The sequence below is a fragment of the Stegastes partitus genome, unplaced genomic scaffold (assembly GCF_000690725.1).
Source record: "Stegastes partitus isolate 25-593 unplaced genomic scaffold, Stegastes_partitus-1.0.2 Scaffold668, whole genome shotgun sequence".
Classification (NCBI taxonomy): domain Eukaryota; kingdom Metazoa; phylum Chordata; class Actinopteri; family Pomacentridae; genus Stegastes; species Stegastes partitus.
Genome location: NW_007578399.1, coordinates 242,227 through 264,780, shown reverse-complemented (window position 1 = coordinate 264,780; position 22,554 = coordinate 242,227). Strand labels below are relative to the sequence as shown.

Genomic DNA, 22,554 nt, shown 5'->3' with positions numbered 1-22,554 from the left:
TTTCCACTTTACTGGGTCAAAAACTGTGTCTGATTAACTAACTAAAAAAAAACAAAAAAAAAAAGGATGAGAATCGAATTTAATGAGATCTCCATAAAGCTTTCCCAGAACAGACTGTAGTAACTTTCTCTATGTAGCTCTTCCTTCCCACACTCACACAGGAAATATTTAACGCTGATAACAGCGCTGCATTCAAGTGTTGTGGGAAATATGGGCCACTTAAATCATTCCAGCAGTAACACAGAGCCTGCTCTAATAATTCATCCATCCATTATTTATACACCGTTTAATCCTCACTAGGGTTGTGGGGGGCTGGAGTCTATCCCAGCTGACTCAGGGTGAAGGCAGGAGACACCCTGGACAGGTCACCAGTCTATCACAGGGCTACACTTAGAGACAGACAACCAAGCACACTCACATTCTCTAACAATTCATGATAAACTAATCAAAATAAGCAAACAAGTAACAACATCTATGAATCACATGAAGCTGTATTTTCCATCTGCACCTGTTTTACCACTTCAGACTTGAAATCTCAGCACAGTAGCAGCAGGCAGTTTTAATGTGGTGCTTTAGTTCGACACAAACAATGTGGTGGGATGATCCTGTGGTTAGTTTGATGGTTTCACACAGAGCTCAGTAACCTGTATTGCTATGAATATCCTGCCGGAGCATTATAGACAAACAACAATCCCACTGACGGTCCACACTTAAATTGTGGGTTTAATAAGAAAATGACATCAGATTAACTATATTTTTAAAAAAAGAAAGAAAGAAAGAAAGAAAAAGAGAAAAGAAAAAAATGACAAACTATTTAAAAGTGTTTTTAACTCATCATTTAAACTTGTCGTAAATTAAGAATATGACAGCTAAATTACAAATACACATATTAAAATAGGTTTTTGGATCATTAAACTTCAGTTTATGTATTGCAAAACCAAAATCAAGTTATATATTTAACCCTGAAACACCATGCATAGTTGTCAGTTAAAGCAAGCTAATACATTTCCCTAAACACTGTATTGCTGTGAATTGCAAATATTCAACCATTTTCTGACCATTTCTTATTTTTCTTACAGTTCTGGCATCTTCTGTTCCTTCAGCTTTTGCGCACAACAACACCTCGTCCTATTTCACGTTGCCAGGTTGTCCAGTTAATTAGCATTTTGCGCAGGGCTTTGTGTAGGCGGCATACGTGTTAATACACTGGGGTACGCACAGTGATTAAAGCATTTGATTGTGCACAGCTGAGAATCAACACATCCTGTAATTGTGGCTATTTGTTGAGTGTACAAAACAAATTGAATCCAAAATATGTCGTATGATTTCCAGTGAAGATGTGCATTACAAATGCAGAAAACTTGCACAGATAGATGCATGATCATGAACCATGAAAATGCAAAAATACTTCCATTATAAACACCTAATTCTTGTGAAATAAACTAATTAATATTTTGTAAGCTTGTGGCATATAGAAGATTTTTATCTGATATCTTAAAATTTAAAAAATACATAGAAAAGAGTCTAAAATGACTTGAAATGATGAAGAGGTTCATTCAAATTTGAGGCAATCTAATGACTTAAAGCATTACATTCAAGTTACTGCATCAGGACTCTTAAGGATTTACTACATCCTTATTTTCTTTATTTGTTTTATTCCCTTTTTTTGCACTGCTTGGAATTTTAATTTGTTTATTTCTGCTATTTCTATATCTCTCTCTATATATATATACATTCATATATATATATTTTTACTTCTCATGTGTTTTATTCTTTATTCTTATTTATCTCATTATGATTGTTTCTGTGTTGAACAGGTACACAACGCATTTCACTGCGCGTTATGCCATGCATAACTGTGTTTGTGACCAATAAAAGACTGTGAACCCTTGAAAAACCTTAATAGCTAGATCACCTTTTTTGGGCGACACGGTGAGTTCTCAGTTATCCGAGGCGTCCATGAACGCAGCGGCAGCTTGTAGAAATGATAGTAGCTGTGAGTCCAGCCCCTGGGTGGGGATTTGCGTGATTGATGGTCACCTCCCGAGAGTGCTTCACGGACTCTCCTCCTCCCCGCCTCTCCACAGTCTCTCTCTCTCTCTCTCTCTGAGCAGGAATGTGGAAACAGGAGTCCAGTCAGTCAGAGCTGCACGTTTCTGCGCCGCACCGGAGTGAATAATTGATCATCGCCTCGCTTAAATGCATTGATGAAGAGGAAGTGATTTGCGAGCGGATCCTGCAGTCACTTTTTGGGGGATTTTTTTCTTTCTTTTTTTTTTTTTATTATTACATTCTCAGGTCGAAGGTATTGCTTTTTTTTTTTTTTTGACTCTCTCTTTTCCTCGACTGAAGGAAAAAGTTTGCATTGAGAGCCAACGCAGCTGGAGTCCGCAGATGGAAAAAGCCTCTGAGTGCACACCGAGCGCACCTCTCCCAACATGTAAGCTTCACCCTCTTGCCTTCTCTGCGCTTCTTTGCCTTGTTTTCCATTATTTTCATTCCGACAGTGTAGCATTGCGATAATAGGCTGTAGTGCGCTCCTTGAGGTCACCCCTACCGAAAAAAAAAAAGAAAAAGAAATCCCTGTATGGTCCTGAAGTGGCTGCTCCTGCAGGGACTCGGTGTGTTTCCTCTGTTTCCACTGGTTTTGTGGCTGATTCACACTCAGTTAACATGTCAGAGAATCTTTTTTTTTGCATTGCTCTCTGTGTGTGTCATTTCAAAGTTAATTATGTGGATGATAGGGCTGTTGTTTCTGCAGAGGAGTTAACATTTTCATTACTATAAAATGAAATTCTCAGCAACTATCCTCAATTACAACTAATTGTTCCACTAACAGGGCCACCTAATGGGAATGGTTATTATGCATATCCAGTGCTGCCTCAAGCGTGCTTAATTCTGTGAACTAATAACTGTGATTTCTCTCTCTTTTTTTTTTGTTATTGCTCAACATTTCTACATCACAATGAAGAGAAAAGCCTTGAAAAGTATGGAAGATAGAGAATAATAGTTGCTCCTTAAACTTAAATTGATTGTTTACTGGCCTTGGTTTGTGGTTACAATTAATATTTGTTCACAGTGTAATTACACTGAATCTCTTTTGAAGCATCATTCAGAACCATTTTCTTCAGAAAAACAAAGCTGACTAATCAATAATCTTCCCCAAAAGTTGATGAAGCCGTACTTGACTGATCATGTTATCACTGCTGATGCTTCTTTCTTTCGTGCCTGTTTTCACATCTGTGGTTCTTGCTATTGTTTTTGTGTGTGTGTGTGTGTGAGTGTTAATCATGCATTTATAATGACAGGGGAACAGATTCCTTGTTTTCAACCCAGCAAACTGAGATTCTTCCTGTCATTTCAAAAGCCAACAACTTGTTTGCACAGATGATTTGTGTGTTAGTGCTCAGTCTGGATGTTTCTCTTCTTCCTGGCAGGGACCCGGAGTCACTGAGAAGGTGAAGACTGTTCGCGTTAAATGCTCACCGCGAGGCTTCCTGCAACACAGCAACTGCTCGTATAACTGCTGTTAGTTCGGTGACTGTGTGAACCGTTTTCCCAGACTGTTAACTATGGCGTCCAGTCTGACATGTACGGGTGTCATCTGGGCCCTGCTGTCCCTGCTGTGCGCCGCTGCTTCCTGCGTTGGCTTCTTCATGCCCTATTGGCTGCTGGGAACGCAGATGGACAAGCCAGTGTCCTTTGGCACGTTTCGCCGCTGCTCCTACCCGGTGAGGGACGAGGAGAGGCAGGCCACGGTGATGCTGGAGCAGTGTGGGCGGTACGCCTCCTTCCACGGCATCCCGAGTCTGGAGTGGAGGATCTGCACCGTGGTGACGGGCGTGGGATGCGGCCTCCTCCTGCTGGTGGCGCTCACGGCTCTCATGGGCTGCTGCATCTCTGACCTCATCTCGCGCACTATTGGTCGCGTGGCCGGCGGCATCCAGTTCGTCGGAGGTGAGTAGCTACGTGATGTTTTGCTCTGTGGTCAACCCCCGAAACCAACTTCTGAAAGTGGTGCTTCTGTTTTGACTGAGCGTGTGCAGCGCCGAGGCTCTGATCGCAATTCCAGAAAGATCTGGGAGTTAGCAGTCAGATCACTCGTTCATTATGGTTTGCCTTTCATTCACAGACTGCAGATTCTCTATAACTCTGGAGATATGGATGTTTAAAAAGATTATGGGGGGATTTAATAGCTGTAATCATCCTCTCATCAAATTTGTTCACTGAAACAAGACATGGAACAAAATCACACTGCTGAGAAAACAAGGAGGCGCAGAAATCTTGACACTTCTCTTGGCCGACAAACCTGCCGCCAGCGCCGGACAGCCTCAGATACTCTGGTGCACAGGAAATGAAAAGTCTCCCAGTGAGATACTGGCGCCCGCCTAATGAAGTCGGGTCATTTTTACATTGTTCACTGTAAAGTTTAACAGCAACATTCACTCTTTTGCTTATTGCTGTATAGAACTGGATTGATTTTTTATAAGAAGGTTTTAAAAAGTGGCACATAACAAACTGGATTGTTAATTTCACATAAAGTGTGTTGGTGCATGAGGTGTTTGTCAACATTATGTGCTCATTGTGTGAATGGGTTCTGGCTGTGTGCAGCTACGGTCTCATTTGAGAGCTCGGAATGGGCTCGCGTATTGTAAATATAGTGGAACGTATAATTTGATGAAGGGAAAAAAAAGAAAAATCTTCAGAGCTTGGCTGAGTTTTATAATACTTGCCTGTGTTTTACTCGGACCAATCATTTTCCTTACGCTCCCTCTTGCATGCAGCAGATGTTTGGCATCAATTCAAATCTTTTGTTTGTACTTTGACTGCTGAAATGATGGAAAATCATTTGTGCTGTAAACATGCCCAAAATATGTCAGTGCGACTTTCTGCTTGGCGTTTGATACAGAATTCACCCTGTAGTTTCAAAGAATCCCACTGCCTTTTGTCTTTTGATAAAACAGAGCCCTGTCAGTGCTGCAACCTCGCCGCCACCACCACCACCACCCCCCGAAAACGCCCTTTTATTTGTTTGTTTGCTTACAGTAAGTGGACACAGCTCTGCACAGCAGCTTTTGTTTATGTGTCCTGTTAGTTTTCGCACATGTGCATCTCTCGGGACGTGAGGTCTGAGGGAAGACTTCCATTGAAGCTGCAAATTTCTCTGCCCTAGTTTAAGAAGCTGCGGCGCTCCAGCCCTCTCATTAACTGAAAAACATTCGCTCGCATACTGTGGCTCACCACTCGGCTGTTTACAATCCCCCCCCCACCCCATCACTCCAGTTTGGCTTTAAAAAGTGATGTGACAGAGAAGCAGGTTGCAGGCAGATTTGACGGAGCTGCCAGGTTTTTCCGAAGGATAAATCTACAGAGGACCACCACAACGCGCCATGTCCTAATTCTAAAAGGCTTAGCTACTTACGAACATCGGTATTAATGATGTATAATATGGGGGATGATTAAGGTGAAGGCTGGCTGGTTTATTCAGAAATGTGCACTTTTATGTAAGGAAAGCCTCCTTTTAAGCTCACAGCAGCAGCAGCAGCAGCAGCAGCAACCCCATACATACAGCGTTACAGCAAGCTGCTATTTTTGGTTATAGGATTAAAAAATTCCTGTCTGTCTTTCTTGCGATTTTTCTCTTTTCTTGGACTCACAAATCCAGACACGCATGACTTTAGATGGTGGGACAGTGAAGGAGGGCAGCGAACAACACAAAGGACGCCGCTCAGATCTTTTTAACTTGAACGCTGGTGAGCCAAAAGGGCAGAGATGTCTAAGGAGGGCTAATTGGAAGTGACACGACTGGGAAGCTCAGTGGGCTGTTCCTTGTTTTGTCTTCTAACACTTTGAAAAAGCGTGTCGAAATATCGAGGAAGGCAGAGGAAGTTGAGAAAGAGAGAGAGAGAGAGAAAATACCTGATGAGAGAAACAATCAGCATTCACGTCTTATTAACCGAGCGGCTTGCTGAGAAATAAAGATGTGCTGCGGAACGACTTGAACGGGTGCTGAGGAGTGTGATCACATCTCGGTAATTAGCAGGAACAGGGAGAGGAAGTCGACGCGGCGATAGCGAGGTGAGCCTCACGGTTCAACGTCTGCTCTCGGTGTCGTCCTCCTTTTGTGTTTCCTGCGATCCTATTGTGGGCCACTAATGAAGAGCATCTTGCCAGCGAGGCCAGGGCCTCTGGGCCGCCACAAGTAAAACATCCACTTCACATCGTCCTGTAATTTATCTCACTCCCACCAAACAGATCAGAGCTGAAAGGTTTTATCAGCGCTTTATCTCGTTAGCCGCAACCCCCCCGACAGAAAGGACTTTTAACAATAACTATTATTGTTGCTCGTGTTGTTGTTTACCTCTTGTAATGCTGTTTTCTTCCCAATTCACTAAAGGCAAGGTTGTTCCAGAGCTTGTTAATTGCTAATGGCACAGACCCAGATTTCCTCCAGGACAGAGAGTCTCGGTTTGAGAGCATGAGCGTGTTCTGGCTCAATAATCAAAGGTCTGAGAGCTGCAGACTTGCATGAAACAACTGCCTTCGCTGGAGTTTCTCGTGTTCGTTATGCAGCGGTGCGGACTCTAAACGACTGTTGCACAGATGAGAGGCTCAGACGTTAAAAGATTCTTGACTTGGATTTGGTTGTTAGGGATTTTGTGTCTCCCCCCTGCTGAGCGTTGCCTTGTCTTTTTGGGTGCCTCAAGCAGAGATGCACACAGCGGGAGGAAAGCTATTTAATGTTTGTTTTCAACATCCATGCTTTAAGCGCTCCTTGTACCTTTTTTTTTTTTTCTATACCTCGCATTTAGCCTCAGCACAATAACCTTCATTTAAACTGTGCTTTTGTTTCCAAACTGTGATTGGATAACTAATCTGCTCCGTCAGCATTTAGATATTAGGGAGAGTGATGGGAGCCTGGGGCCAGGTCGGTTTCTAATGAGCTTTTTTCCTAATGAGATGCTCCATTCCCTGTTTAATACTTCTGATTGGCAGGGCTTTAAAAAACTGACACCTGATTTTCTCACTGGATGTTTTCGGAAAGTCTCCGGGATATCTCGCAAAGACGAAATCGCTGCGGTGGAGTCGGGGGTTTGAGAAACAAGACTACATCACTCCCATGAGCTGAGAAGGAGACAATGAGGACTCGATGTCACTTCTGAAAGAGAGAGTGGCTGGGAAATGCAGATTGCAGTGGCCAGAGATAAATTATAAAGGCCCCTTAAGATAGCTATAACTAGACCGTGCTCTGTTTGATGCTCTCATTATATATATTTTATGGCAGAGATAAAACTATCCCATAACCTTGAATCTGCTAACATCAGGTTTTTGCTTTTTTTTTTTTTCTTTGTGATGGATTTTCTTGCGCTCTCATTGAAAGTGTTGCTTATTGTTCTCCAACCCTGCCTTATGTGTCACCGTCACGCTACAAAAGTGCTGCAGGGTCCAAACTGAAGAATATGTTTCAAATCTGCAGATGTCTGAAAGTTCTCTATCCCCCCCGGCTCAAGGCTTTCCCTCGGACCAGATTGAACTTTGAGATTTCAGCGACCGCCATGTGCTCCGAATTGGCCCCCGACGTCAAGGATTTTGTCTCAGATCTCTTGTCTGAGACGGTTTAATTCAGGCATTGTGTGACTGGCTTTAAGGGATTAATAGGCTTGTGATATAGCCAGATGCCAAACCCGTCTATAGCTTAAAAACTAAAACCTCAAAATCAAGTTGAAACCGGGAGGAAAACATTGCAAAGATGCCAATAAGTAGAGCGATGTGACCCAGTTTTCATCACACCTGATGGAAAAAAAAATCACAGCTTTCTGGTTTCCAAAATAACAAAGCGCTAATTAGTGTTTTTGTTGTTTTGCAAAATAAGAGAAGATAAAGGGAAGATGTTTCTGAAAGAAGAGACAAGTTTGAGAAAAGGCTTTGTTGTAGAATAAAATGCTAGAAAATGTGAAGACAGAGAATATTGTTTTGGGAATCCGCTTTAAAACATCGCTGAGGTCAAGAGATAGTTTGTTGATGTCCATTTAATAACCGGATTTGCAAATGAGGACCCAGTTTGTCACCAAAACAAAAAAAACCCCTTCTGGTGTTTTTTGATCCAAAAAACCAGCTTTGATTTGCACCATTGAACTTTAGCAGTCACATTAGGAGAGGCAGTGATGAATTATTGTTCCAAACCACCGTGCCCAAAACCTCTCCAAATATTGCCTTGACCTGTGGAGAATGTCAGCGGGATTGAAATCATTTAAACTCTTGATAAAAATGTCAGGAGATATAGCTGCTCAAGGCTGGAGGGTGTAAGCTATATTTTACCGAGGAAAGTGTTGAACTGCTGAGTCCTTAAAGCTCAAGGTGAAATAACAAGACAAACAATGCGATGCGTGACGGGCTGCACTTGTCCTTTTTCGCAGGGAGTTTTTGCCGGGACGGTGTGTAGGATACAAGACTTCATGCGAGCTTCTGCTGTTTCAAGAGGAGGTGCAGACCCGTGAGGCGTAACATCCCCCAGGGATGTGAAACAAGTTTGAAATAGCTCAACGCAGCATTTTCACTGCGATAAGGGAACGTTGTGGTCAGCAAGGAATCCATAGTCTAATTTTGCAAAAGTACAGAGCGCTCTTCGCAGTTTTTGCAAGAAAACCCAATGTCATCACTGAGGGAGGGGCTAAAAGCATTCATTATTGATTCGAGACATTTAATGTCTTTTACATTAAATATTAGCTCTGGGTTCTGACAGTTCTTTGATGAAATGAGATCATAAAAATGTGAGTTTTCACATGCCTCTCTGCTTTGTGCTCCCCTGTGAGGTCTCTCCAGAGCTGGATGACAAACTTGTAATTTATTTGACATGTATTTATCTTCTGACCGCTTATTCCGAGCGTGGATTTTTTTATTTCTTCAAAGTAGAATTAAAGAATCAGCTTCAAATGGACTACAAGTACAAACTGAATTTAACAGAAGGAGATGAAACCGTATTAGGCTGGTTTGTCTGAGCAAAAAGGACGCGTTTGAGGAGGGGGGGAAACAATGCGGAGCTCTGGATCTCGCCTCAACCGTTTGCACAGACTTTCTGGCCGCGCTGGTTGAATACTTCCCACACCAGCCTCCACTGACGCTGCAGTTCATCTGAAATATCAAATAATTGGCTGTGTTGCCTTCTGGGAAAGCTTCTCCATTTCGTTTTCTGGTTGATTGGCCGTGTTTACACCTCTGTGCCAGCTACTCGTTTGCCCACACTGGTGTGGAATGTCAGTAAATGAACGATATGAAGCCACACAGAGGATGAAATTGGTCTATTCCTGCTAAGTTTGCCAACAATAGTGTATCACTTCCTCGAGTAGCTCCGTTGTTCCCGCTGAGGCGACCTGTCACACACAACATGTAATACAGTATCCCGCTCATGTTCCGCTCAGCCCAGATGAAATTAATTTCGCCACGTCCGCCTGCACTGCCTCTGCAGCTCAAAGGGTACGTGAAGGGCACGAGCGCGAGCGATGCATTTAAAGACATGTAAATAAATTACAGATGGGCGGCCCTTGTGGCTTCCATAATGTTGCCAAGGGCTATTTGGCACAGTCTCGTGTTGTCCTGTTTCAGAGCCATACCAGCACAGCCAGGAGCTTTGTCCTTGTGTCGGCTTTGTGAGTTCTTGCCAGCTGGAACCGTCCCAGTCCCAGAATGTGTGCTTCCACTCCCCTATCAGCACCAGCACTCATTTTCAAGAGGTACAACAAAATGAAATCACATCCATATGAGGATGGCTTCGGGATGAAGAGCTCATCTTTCTAAGGGGAAGGGGGGGGGGCGACGGACGCTCTGTCTGGAACAGTGTCTCTTGACAGTCATTGTTTAATGGTGTCGGATCACGAGACATTTCCGGGGCGATGGGTAAATATATCCTGACGTGCCGTGTTATCCTTTTACTTCCAAAACCTATCTGTATTCCTTCCTCTTCATGGGACTGCCAGTTCGGTGTGATGATGATGGACTACACTGTCTCATCTGTCATGTAGGCATTGCATAAAACTAATGAGATAGCACCGGCCCATATGTTTGAGAGGAGAAAGCCAGGAGTTCTCAGTGCGGACAGGAGCCTTGTGTAATGGTGTTTAGAGCGCTGCCTTGCTCTTCATTGCTTACGTTTCCGGCCTCTGATGGTTATAAAGTGGATGTCTCTTCCTGTGGGTTGATTGATCACCTAAAGTACAGACCGCTGTAATACTGTAATACGCTCACTCAGCCCAGCAGCTTTTTTTTTTTTTTTACATTTTTTTTTCTCAACATGCACTTCCTTCAAACCCCCACCAACCCCACCGAGAGGGTGTTGGGAGTCAGAAAGCAGCGAAATGTAGCCGGTGCACCACAGGCAGTCTATTCTCGCCAGCGCTCGGGTCTATCTTTCTCCTTCACCCTTCACTCTTTCCCACTCCTCCCTCCCTGCCCTTCCCCTTTTGGGTTACTCCAGTATTATTTTCAGTGCTCTCAGTCTTTAACTCTCTATTTCAGGCTTGTTTCACCTTTCCCCTATTTCTGCTTTCTGTCCACCCATCTGAGTCCTTGCCCTCTTTTTCTCTCCATCTCTTTCTCTCGCTCTCCTCCTCCTTCTCCTCCTCCTCTTCGCAGTGGCTGAGCAGATTTCTGTGTGCTGCAAACAGGGGGAGAAAAAAAATAGATTGGGCCAGTACCTAGTGACCCGAAGAGTGGACCTGGGCTCAGCCAGAAAGAGAGAGCAAATGTAAAAAAACAAAAGAAAAAAACAAGAGTGAGACAGAAAGGGAGAGAATAGGGCGGAAAGCCCAGCATCAACAGGGATTTAGTTTTGTCAAACAGGAAGTCTGGGGAACCAAAGGACAGACAGAAGGGTTATTTCTGCCTATTCCTCTGTTAAGTCATTGTTTTCGCTGCTATAGGAGCAGGCGTGCTGCATATCAGGTTGTTTTGTGTCACTGGGAACAGAACTGTTCCAGAAAACGTGCCTGGTTTGTCTCCAGCCGTGTCTGGCATTAATGTAGCTGTAAAAACAGGCAACCGGGGAGCCTGGCTGTTGAGGGGAATGAATGGATTCAGGGAGTGAATTTGGTAGCGATTAAACTATTAGCTGAATAAATGATTTACAGAAAAGTTGGGTGATCGGGTAATTTCTCAATGGTAATTTATCAGAAATATACCAAGGAACTATCAAAGCTGTGTGTTTTTTCTCATTATCGTTTCAACTTATCCTGTTTGTTGGACAGAATCAGTAATTTTTTAATAAATTGTGTTTTCTAAACCATTTTCTGCCTTTTTAAAACCTGACTAATTTCTTAATCACAAAGACTAAAGTGCTTTGAGCCGCTCACAATGACAATATAATAAGATGCTTAGCAGGTATGTTTACCAGGTTCCTGAATTTGCTTGTCAGCACTAACTACTAGGGATGCATGATAATACGGGTACATCAAGGCCTTTAAATGAGCACTAACAGGCAAATACGATGCTGCTGTGAAGCTGAAGTGGACAGTTTTTGCTTGAAAATGTCACATAAAAATACACATGGCATGTTGAAGTAGGGTTTTTTTTTCAGTGCTGTCCAGCGAGTGTGTACATCGACGTTCTCTGCATTTGGGTGAACGTGTGCTGTCATAGGCAGCGAGACAGAAAATATTGACAAATTGGATTTTGGTGAAAATCCAATATTGCGTACGCCTACTAAACAAAGCGCTCAGCTGAGGTTGATGGGATGGTCATTGGTTATGCAGGTATTGACCAAAGCATGTACTGGATGGATTCAAAATTTGCCTGAATGATGGCACTTGATGAAAAGTCGAGGGATAGCCAGAGTCATACATCCTTCTTGTGAAATTTCATGGAAATTCATTTAATATTTCAGTCTGGGCCAAAGTGGTTGGCCGACCTACCAGCGCTGCCTCCCTTGACCCATGTAACTGACACATTCATGGCTATTATATATAGATTATGTAATAATTGTGAGGTGTGTCTCGGAACTGAAGCACCTCATCAATGCCTTTTGTAAAGTTTTCTGGGACTTTCTCCTCCACTTTAACAGAAAAGGGCAAAGCAGGCCGAGAAGTAATTGTTAACACACATCACATCTTTGCTACCGACAACCTAAAACAGTGAATATGTGTGATTGGGTGAGTCATTTGGTTAGACAGATGTTTAACAGATGGCGGAGGCTCCGCGTTTCTGTATCACTGGTGACACACGCTGCGGAGGGCATGTTTGATGTCAGCGCCCTGGCCCGCGCTTACAGTGAGCAACACTTTAGTCACAGTTTCAAGAATACACTCCTTTCATTAGAAACACAAATAGAAAACACGGGAACGAAAAAAAAAAAAACTACCTACATCACCGCATGTTATGTCTGATTAGGAGTGAAGAAGACGGAAAGCCCATGTTTGACCCGTTAGACATCTCGGAGGGAGTCTGAGGCCATGACTTAGCTGAATAAATGAATAAGTATGGATTGGATGGATTGGGTCTGAGCCCTGTGGGATAAAGCAGTTTGCTCAGTATTCATACCCTGTTTTACAGTCTCAGAGGCACCGTGCCTTTAACACTACAGTTAATTATACCCTGTTCCTCCTAGTGAGGGGAATGTGGGGTCAATACTTCCTTTGTGCTGCCCTCTTGTAGGTCAAATAGCAGGCCAGTTGAAAAAATAGAATACGGGGCTGAACGTATGGAGACGACTAAAAACGGCAGCACGGAGAAGAGAGAAGTCCACTTTTGGTAAAGACATCCTCGGTAATGCGTTTCTTTAGTGTCTGCTCCGTGAAACTCCAGACACATAACATGCATTGTGTTGCAAAAGTTCCATTATCCTAAAAGGCAATGCGAACACCCACTCAGGAGTGAGTCATTTTCTCCTTTGACTCGGGGACGTCTCATTTAAATTGCGTCCAAGTATCTCCTGCATCTCAGCCCCCCCTGAAAGGCCAGGAATAGCATTAAGAGGAAGAGCCGGAGCTCTCGTGGTAGGTAATGTGTGGAAGAGAGTCTCCTCTGTCTCCGGGAGAATTAGATCAGGGTCAGCGTACAGCTCCGGGAGAGAGAGAGAGAGAGAGAGAGAGAGAGAGAGGCCCCCTTCGAGCTCAGTGGGTCGCACATGTGGCCGAGCTGCGAGACAGTCGGGACAGGTGAGGACGGCGTAAAAGGCAGCTGAAGATCGGATCAGAGGAGCGCCGGGGTCAGCTGTGCGCCGGGCGTTCGTCTGTCAGGAGGCGCCTCGGCTCCGTTAAAGACCCGCTGACAGTATCTGCATGTGCGAAAGGGACGTGTGCTCTTTTTAGGTGTGAATTTGCTGCTTCTTGTATCGCTCTGTTTTTCCAGGGAACGCCCGCGCATTAGTTTTTCGCGTGTGGCCGAGTGTATTAATGTCCTGTCTGCTGACGCCCCCCAGCCTGCACATGTTGTCTGCCTTCAGGAATGCTGGGAATTTGGGGTAAATATATTCTGTTGCCCACCCCCACCACCACCACCACCAGCTACGATTTTAATTTTAGAGGCTTTTAATGCGGAAGAGAAAGTGTTGAAATTCTCAACTCTCCTTTTTGTGGTGTAAAATCTATATTTAGCGTGTGATTATGAATGATAACAGAGTCAAGAAGTGTTCCATTAAAAATTCTGTTTATATAAATTAGAGACAGCGAGACCCTCGAGATTGTTTGTGTGTTTAGTAATCAACAAATAATTCTGAAGGAGTGAAATGTGCATATTTTTTTTTTTTGAAGCCCTGCAGAAAAGAAGCACCAAAGGCACCTTGGCGTCGTAATAAGCAAAATGTCACTCCCATCATTATCATAAAATGACAACCCTGTAATTGTGCCTCATGAAATTATGTCTCAGCGAGGGGAAAAAAAAAAGTGCATGCCTCAGTTTTTCATAAGGCTGACACAAGCTGGAGAATAATCTGCATTTTGTGGCCCACAGCTTCACTTGTGGAGCGTTTTGAGTGGAAGTTAGTTTTGCTTTCCTTCCCAGACTCTCATTCCAGCTGGTCAGCAGTAGTTGGGTGGGCCTTTTCCCCCATTACAGGATCTGGTTTCCACAGCAGCAGGGGGTGGCAGACCCAGAGGAAAGACGTGGGGAAAGAGAGCGAGACGGGAGAGAGGGAGAGGGTCAACATTTGGAGAAATCCCCGGAGTCTCGTCGTTAGGGGTCTGCTGCTTGAGATAAACGAGACGAAGCTACAAGTTGCCTTCAGATTCACGAAGCAACACTCCGCCATATCTGCTGATCGTCGCTTTGGCTCTCAAAGTCTATTTTTACCCTCCGCGGGCAGATTGCTGCCAAGCCTCAACAGTTAAATGGCACCTTGTTGACTGGCCTTCAGGTGAACCCGATAGAGAGGAAAAAAAAAAATATCAGCAACAACAGCGAGGCATAAACAAAACCCAGCATGAAAGAGTCGAAGTCAGGCATTTATCCTCTCTGGCTAACAGACAAAAGGCGGGGAAAGTGTTGCGGAATAAGAGGCCCCTAGATGGGACGCCCCATTCAGTTCAGAGTGGCTGGTTGTATTTTGAGCCACTCGGTCCAAAATGCAGCCTTGAGAAAGCATAACACAAGGTCTGTGGAATGTACAAAGTAAGCTTCATCTCGGGGAGAGTTAGAGGAGGCTATAAACAGGGCAGAAGACGACGGCTCTACCCATATTAGTATGCGTTTATGAAGATCAGTCAGAGCGGACGGCCATATATAGGAAAAAAAACACTGCTTTGTAGAGGAGCTGTATGGAGCCCTCTGGGGTTAGGGAGCTATTATATAAAGTGTCATAGAGAAACAGTTGTTCTAATAAATACAGCGGCATTAGCAGCTAAATCAAGGACTCGTCTTGACACGTTGGGTCAGGTGCAGCTTACAAATAGCTGTGCGGTTGGTGGGGGAGATACTGATATCAGTCGTGATACCTTATCTCATTCCTCACCTGTTATAAGAGCAGAGAACATTAGCGAGGCAATCTGCCCTCCGTGCCCGCTCCGCCTCCTCCTCCTGCCACTTCCGTGCACTTTTATTGCCATTACTCACATATTCTTCTTTACCGCCGGCTTTCTTGCTTCACTCATGTCTGTGTTCCCTCTCGCTTGAACAGAAACAAAAATGTCACAGAAAACGAAAAGTGAAAGCTGAGAGTTCTGCTCCTTTCCAAAGGGGGGGAACATGGGAACAAAGGTAGTCTTTGATCCGGCAGAGTGACTTTGCCGTCTGCTCTCTAATTCTGGGATCCGACCAGTCTGATTCCCCCGTCGGTGTTGCGCTCCCATTCCTGCCAGCCAACTACACCCAGTTCCTAGCCCCGTCGGCTCACTGGTGGGTTCCCCATGGCAACGGCAAACCTGGCTCCGGTTACATCAGAATACTACAGAAAGTTTTTTCCTGGGTGTGATTTAGAATCGTACTGTGACTGAACTCGGCGTTTTTTTTTTTTTTCTTCTTTTAATCACGTATTCCAGCGATTGCGCGAGCTGGATCGTGAGTTGATGTCTCTAGCGGGAGATGGTGTGGATGAATTGAAATGATTTAGTATGAGTTATTCTGGGGCTTTATAGACTCGCCAACATAATGAAAACACCAATCTTCGCTGAATAGCTCCAAGATAATGCAGACACTGACCACCATCGTTTATCTCCTTTGTGTTGTGCCTTTCATTTTAAATAAAGCCTCAGAAGGCGGAGTAATCTAAATCCATTCAAAAGCCAAAATGGAATCAAATTTATTTCTTTTTTTTTTTTTCTGGCAGGGTCTGCACTGTTCTAGTAGCGGACATATGCACGAAGTATAGATTTTCCGTAAATGAAATACATGAACCCTATTACGGACTCCACGCCTCGACGTTATAGTCCGACTCCACCTGCCTGTAACCACCATTACAGCGGCAAATTAGAAGGAAACCAGAAAGCTTTTAACAGAGACAACTAAAGACAAGGGTGTCAGCTCTTAAGGTGAAGCAGAATGGAGAGTTTGTAATTACAGAGTCATTATATGTTGAACCAAGCCTCTGGGAGCTGAACAGCATCGCTCCACTGCCAGTGATATCCGTCACATCTCCTTATCTCCTGCACCGCCAGCTAAGACTTGATCATTACTGAATGTGTCGCTATCACCGCTGTTCTGAAATTGCTACTCCTGAAGCCTCCTTTTCAGATGTGCGCTGGTTTCTCTGCCATCTGAACTTTTTTGAGCACTCTGGTTACTTTTCTGTAGAAAGTCAGAATAACAATCTTCGCAGGCCACACTTTCAACGAGTCTGATCATTAATGGATTGTCACACACCAGCCATCTGCTTCCAAGTTGTGTGAAGAAATGTGGGGAAGTCAATTTCCACATTGCAGCACCAATATTGGTCCAAAACCATCACAAAAAAAAAAGACAAAGTTTGTGCGCCACAATCACAAAACCACCTCTCTTGTTCAATTTGCTCTACGATCAGTTACAAACTAAAATGTCCATGAAAACAAACCAAAGGTCGCATTAGAGACTTGCCAGTAGGAAATGTAATCCCAGTTTAGACAGCAGCTGAAGTTTAGTTTGTTGCTCCCAGTTGTTTGTTGGACTCTTTCCTTTGAGTTTATTAAATATCTGCAGCACCAAACAGCAGCAGGATCCACGTGAGCGTGTCCAAAGAGAAAAAGTTTTATACATGTACAGACATGGAACAGCAGCAGTGTAATTATTATAGATATAAATAATTCCCAATATAGAGACGGCATCGTTTAGGAAATAATGGCAGCTGACACTGTGTGCTTTTCTTGACGTCACACGGTCACGGTTCATCAGCTGCAGTTAAATCATTAGAAGCAGAGCTGTTGTCCTCAGGTTGAGTCATGAACTCCACAACGACGGTCTGGATATTTTTATTCCACTGTTGGCAAAGTTGGATTATCATCATATTTAGAAAATCACTTACACGGTTATTAGTTATTTGGACAGTTTAATAAGCTTGCTGTTAGTTGCGATTTAGTCTTTCGCTTATTAGTGCATTATTATGCATTATACATGACTAGATGCATTCTCTAATCTGGCATGAAGTACAAACATCGTGTGCACACCGCAGCTCTCTCCATCGCTGTGGTGGGTTTGTCTGAATGAAAGCTTGAGGAACATTAACGTAGAAGTGACGTGGCATCACAGATTGATGAAGCAGCAATGTTACGAATTCCACGTCTGAATAAAGCTCAGTCCTTTATTAGCATTCCCCTCAGAGCGCCCCCCGCGTCTTCCTCCCGCTGCTTCCTCTCACTGCGAGACAATGGAATTTGCAGAAAAATTTAAGATACTTCCCTCAATGAAATTGAGTTTATTCACAAAGCGTGCGTTTGATGTGATTATTTCAGGGCTAAATTACTCAAATAAAAGAAGAATCGGACGCCTGTTTGTCATCGCAACACAGTTTCAGCGATCGGCCAAACTGTTCTGACAAAGGGATAGCAGGTTAGGAGTCAATGTTATTTTTCCTAACATCACTGAATCTTTGTGAGAGCTGCTGGATCAGGGATTGAAATCCTCCAAAGCCGTTCTGCTCAACATGTTTCAGCTTGACCGTGATGTGCTTCACCATCTGACATTTGAAGATAACCACAGAGCAAGCGGCTGGACAGAGCGTGGGTGTGTTTTTTTTTCTTTCTTTCCCTCAACAGAGCACTCAGCCTCGCTCATGATGGATGCCGAACGGCTCGTCATGTGCAAAAAGGGAGATAATAGAAGCTGAGGAGTCACAGGCGCTTTGGCCTGCTGATAACACGGTGCAGACTGCCAATCACACACTGGAGTGGACAAAGTGTAGGTTGTACTGTTTTGATTGCCAGCTTGATATCAGATTTTTTGATCTGGTGCTACACCGGCGTCTTTCTCTGTCGCACGGAAATGAAATGTTGCACTGTGTTGTTTTCTTTTTTCTGCCTCTGTATCTGCATAAACTCTCCAAAGTGGCAAAATGGCAGCGATTGCTCTTATATAGGTTGGTGAGTTTGACATCAGTCATTCTGTAGTGACACTGAGCATCACCCGTGGCCGCCGGTGACATCGAGGTAATTCTCTGAGACATCTGGTAAACTGAGTCAGGCTGCATGCACAAAATGTCAATAAAAGCGGAGGCAGCTGTGTGGTGCACAGAGACCCTGCAATATCCCGCTGGGTCGTAGCTAGTAAGTGTCCATTATTATCTCAGCATCTTCTCCTGCAGCCTCCAATGTGTCTGGAGCTCTGCGATCGTTTAGCGTCTACTTTCCCGGGCGCTGCAGTTGGAGGCGAGTCGGACGTTATTTTTGCCCGTTAAAAAGCAGAGAAACAGCTGAAAAGCATATGGACTGGCTGGCTGCTGATCTGTGCTGGAAATGTCCTCTAGGATATGAGCAGGACTTTATTAGGTATCTTGGCAGATGCTTCCTGTATGATTAGACCGACTTTTGGATCAGACTGCGCAGAGCTGCATTTCTTGATGAAAATCAGGTGGCTTGACAGACTTCTTTGTGGAAGAAACTGGTCTGTCTGACTGTGTGATTGTTAAAGTTGGTGTAAAATGTACAGATACGAGCCCCTTGATCTTACCTTCTTCTTTTTTTTTGCCTGCAACCAAAACCCAGTGTTTACTGCGGATTCAAACGCGTTTCATCACAACACTGAATATATCTTGACATGCTGCTGACCAGATATCCACAGAAATTAAAAAGACGCATCACCTGAACCGACCTGAAGATAGGGAAGTTTCTCTTTAGAGTTGCCAGCATGCTCATAGCCGCGTGAAGTATTAATGTGACTACTTTTATCATGAATTCGGTGGGTTTAAAATATGTGGTTTAACATGACAGGAAAAACTGTAGAGACAAACGGTGCGGAATGAAATGTCAAAGGTTTCTAAGGAAATCTGACAGCTTATTATTTTAAAGGATTGCATTCCCGTGGGTTCGGAGCTTTCATGTGCTGGTGTGAATCTCACACTCCCTGCCTCTTCTTCACACTTTCAACCCAAAGGAAGAGAAAAAAAAAAAGCTCATACTAAAGAAAAGCTGGCAAATATATGGTTTGCTGGTCAATCCACAGCTTTGTTCTCTATCCTTTAAAGACGCTCGCTGTGAAAGACTCGAGAGGAGCTGAGCACTTTTTCTTGGGCAGTTTGCTGAATGGCTACTGGCAACTGGTGCGTGGAGATCTCCCCCAGCGGCGTACATTCACTTTAAGGAGACACATTTATACTACACAAACGCCACTCCGAACGTCAGACGAGAAAGGCGCTGGGGCTTTACAATTACTTTCAGCGTGTGTTTTCATTTTGCTGGAATGTGATGCTAGTCAGTAAAGTAAAAAAAAAATCTGTGTGGTTTCATAAAAAGGAAAAAAAAAACAAAAACAGATACACAAGTGGGACAAACTAACTCGGGCGTGGTCGCTGTAAACTTCTTTGGGCACACGTTTTTGATTTCCTCTCTTGAAATCTTGTCAGAAGCTCTCCTGGGTTTTCACAAGCATCCTTCTTTTCTTGGAAGCCAACTGAACAAAAGAACAATTCAAAGCAGACAGCTTGTACGCACGTATCAGAGGTTTAAAGAGGTTTAAAGGTTTGTTGTCATTGAAGGCGCAGCATTCAAACAGTCATTCTTCCCACTGCTTATTGATGGGCTCTCAGCAGGGTGTTTGCTGAGTCAGGAAGACACCTGCCCTGAACCACAGCAATCTGTAATCATGATCAAAGCTCTGTTCTGTCAGCTGGGAACCCACTAGTGTCCTTGCTCTAAGCTTTGTTGTTCTGAGCTCGCTCTACTCCCCTCGGCAAGCCCCGTGGGCAGCTACACAGGAGGTGAATGGGAGTTGTGGGAACAGTGGAGGGTGGAGACGCGGGCAGGATCCAGGCCGGGGCTTGTGACAGCGGCGGCTGCGGGACTTATTGATCTGTGGAAAGAGAGCTACATCCTCTCCTGAGCTATCAGCGCACCACTACTTGACATTTGTGGTGGTGGTGAGCAACTCTTTTCCGCCTCTCTCTGTGTGCTCCAAATACGTTTTATATTGTTTCTCTCTCGATGCTCTTTCTCAGCCATCTCAATTCGCGGCATGCAGCGTTTGGTTGATCTCTCCCTCTGCTATCTGGCTATTGAGCTTCTTTTGTATTCCGTCTTAAAAACCCACCAAATGATTGATCCTGTGCTGCACGTCTGGCAATTAAGGATCCCCGACTCACACCTCGGTTAAACATATCATCCTCTAACACGCTCCTCTGTCTCAGCTCTTTGTGATAATTACCCCGTTGTTAGACCTTGAGCTTGAGAAGTAACACCTATCCAAGGGCAGCGTGTCGTGTGCAGAGCGGGCCCGTGATTCATTGGCATGTATATGGCCGGCTATATATCTTCTCGGGGGATGTAATGGGTGGGGGTGGTGGTGGAGGGAACATTGGAAAATGGGCTTCTGTCACTTGAGTGGCTGCTAATGTGGTCTTTCCCGTGATAATATGAACCGCTTGGAAAGGCGATCTGTTATTATTATGTTCTAATGGCCTAAACAATACAAATGAAACGCCTAAAGCTTTACATCGGTTTTTCATGATCAGTATTGATATGAACGGGGATGAAACTCATTTCCACGGCACAAGGTGATGCCCAACAGTCCATTACCAAAGGAAATTCCATTTACAGTGATATGAAGCAGAGAGACGCCCTTGCAAAGATATAGCTGCTTAATAACGCGAACCATTTATTTCATATCAATCGTTGATTGAATGATTGATTATTTGTCCAAGCAGTAGATACGTTCATCCTTTACGGTACGGTTATAAACTTCTCAAACACACAATCACATGGCAACTGTGTAAAAAAAAGCAGTGAAGGAAAATGCTTCACACTCTCTCTCCACCATCCAATTGCTCTCTGCCGTGGCATGTCAACTGCGATCCAGACCTAATCTACCAACCCAATAGTGAGGCACCTACAGGGAGCCCGGGGGCCCCCAGGCCCTGCACCACTGCCTCATTCGTCTTCAAGACAGGCTACAGGCAGCAAACAGTCTCACGCCTATCCTGTTGTGCCTGCATATGCAGAGCTACGTGGGGACTGTGAACCCCGAAGCCTTCATCTGGTCACCAGGTGTGCACCGGAGCAGCAGCCTGTTTCTTCCCCCCCCACGCTCCGTCGGTGAGCATGGATATGAAAATCGGTGAAGATGGCCCTGCTTTTGCCCGCGGGGAGCGTCCAGCCTCCTCAGAGGCAACCAGCAGGCGTGACCATGCCTGCACACTGAGGCGACGATGAGCAAACAGCATGTGGAAGTTTCACTAGCTGTTTGTGCAGTTTACTGTTTTATCACGTCTGTCTCCGGGTTTGTTTTGGAAGCTGCTCACGTATGGGCCATAAATGTTTGCTGAAACAACATTTAATATTTTTGTTTTCTTCCTGTTGTAAATGTCAGTCAAAGCTTTGTCACGTTGGCGGGGTTTGGAGCAAACAATTGGCCTCGCGGTTAGGCAAACACATGCACATGGTGCAGGAGCAGCCAAAGATGCTCAACATCAGCGTGTTTACTCTCCATTACGCAAAGATTTTAGGGAGACAAAGAAGTGTTTGCAAGTCATTTGTGTGCTTGTTTGCTTGTGTTTTGTCACACAATGCACTCATTGGACTTTAGTTTAGAGGCTTTACAGTCTGTTTTAGCAGCATTGTGTGACTCTAAATCTATGCAAAGCAATAGATGAACAGTTTTGCATGGAGTCCAACTACATTCAAATTAAACAGCTCTTTTTTCAGATTTGAAACTACATTTAGAAGAAAACCAAATGAGAAGAAATCGAGTCAAAACTGAACCCCATCTTGCCCAAACTGTGCATAATACGACATTAAAGTTTATTGTGGCAGACAGACGGTCAGCCTTATGGTGAGTTGTTTACTCTGGCAAGTACACTCAGAAAGTCTTGCAATTGTGGCAAAATGAATGACATGTCGCGCCTGACAAAGCTGCTAGAGGCTGTGCTCTTTGTTTGTTCCTTTCGAGAGGAAGTCAAACACAGCTTCAGCAAACTTGATGCCTAAACGCTGCAGCAAAGGAGTCAAACGGGCGGTCAGAGCCGAGGCCAGATGCCGATTAAATATCAGATTAGAAATGATCCAATTTGGGCTTCTTTTTTTTTTTTTTGCAGAAAATAACCCATGAAATGAGGCATTTGTGATAGTGGTTCATCTTCAGCCATCCCTTCCCTCATCTTTCTCCCCACTTCTCTCTGCACCAGCACACTGAGTAAAGAATACATTAGAGGGTAATGAAATAAGGACATTTAAAGATTTGAATTGAGTGTCAGTCATGGGTAGACGATCACATTACCAGTTGTCCATTGCAATGACTTTCCTTCCCATTAAGAGGTATTATGATCTCCTCTAAAATGTAATTATAGCGGAAATGGGCTGATGTCTGTGCTGCAGGAATGGTCAGAGAAAACTGCATTTTTCTCCTTTTTTTTTTTTTCTGTTTTTGATGCATGTGTGTCAGCATTTGGAGACTTCATTATATCAGGCAATCATCTTCAGGCAGCTCGACTGTCCCGTCCTGTACATTTTAACGCATTTA

General features: G+C 44.1%; 1 protein-coding gene across 1 annotated transcript in view; it reads left to right on the top strand.

Annotated features, from left to right (window-relative positions):
- Positions 1-2,121: 2,121 nt before the first annotated feature.
- Positions 2,122-22,554, top strand: part of lhfpl6 (LHFPL tetraspan subfamily member 6) — a 42,516-nt gene continuing 22,083 nt past the window's right edge. The window contains exons 1-2 of the mRNA XM_008290366.1: positions 2,122-2,440; positions 3,438-3,957. Coding sequence (XP_008288588.1) covers positions 3,573-3,957 — 385 coding nt within the window. The 5' untranslated portion in view covers positions 2,122-2,440; positions 3,438-3,572. The remainder of the gene's footprint in view (positions 2,441-3,437; positions 3,958-22,554) is intronic.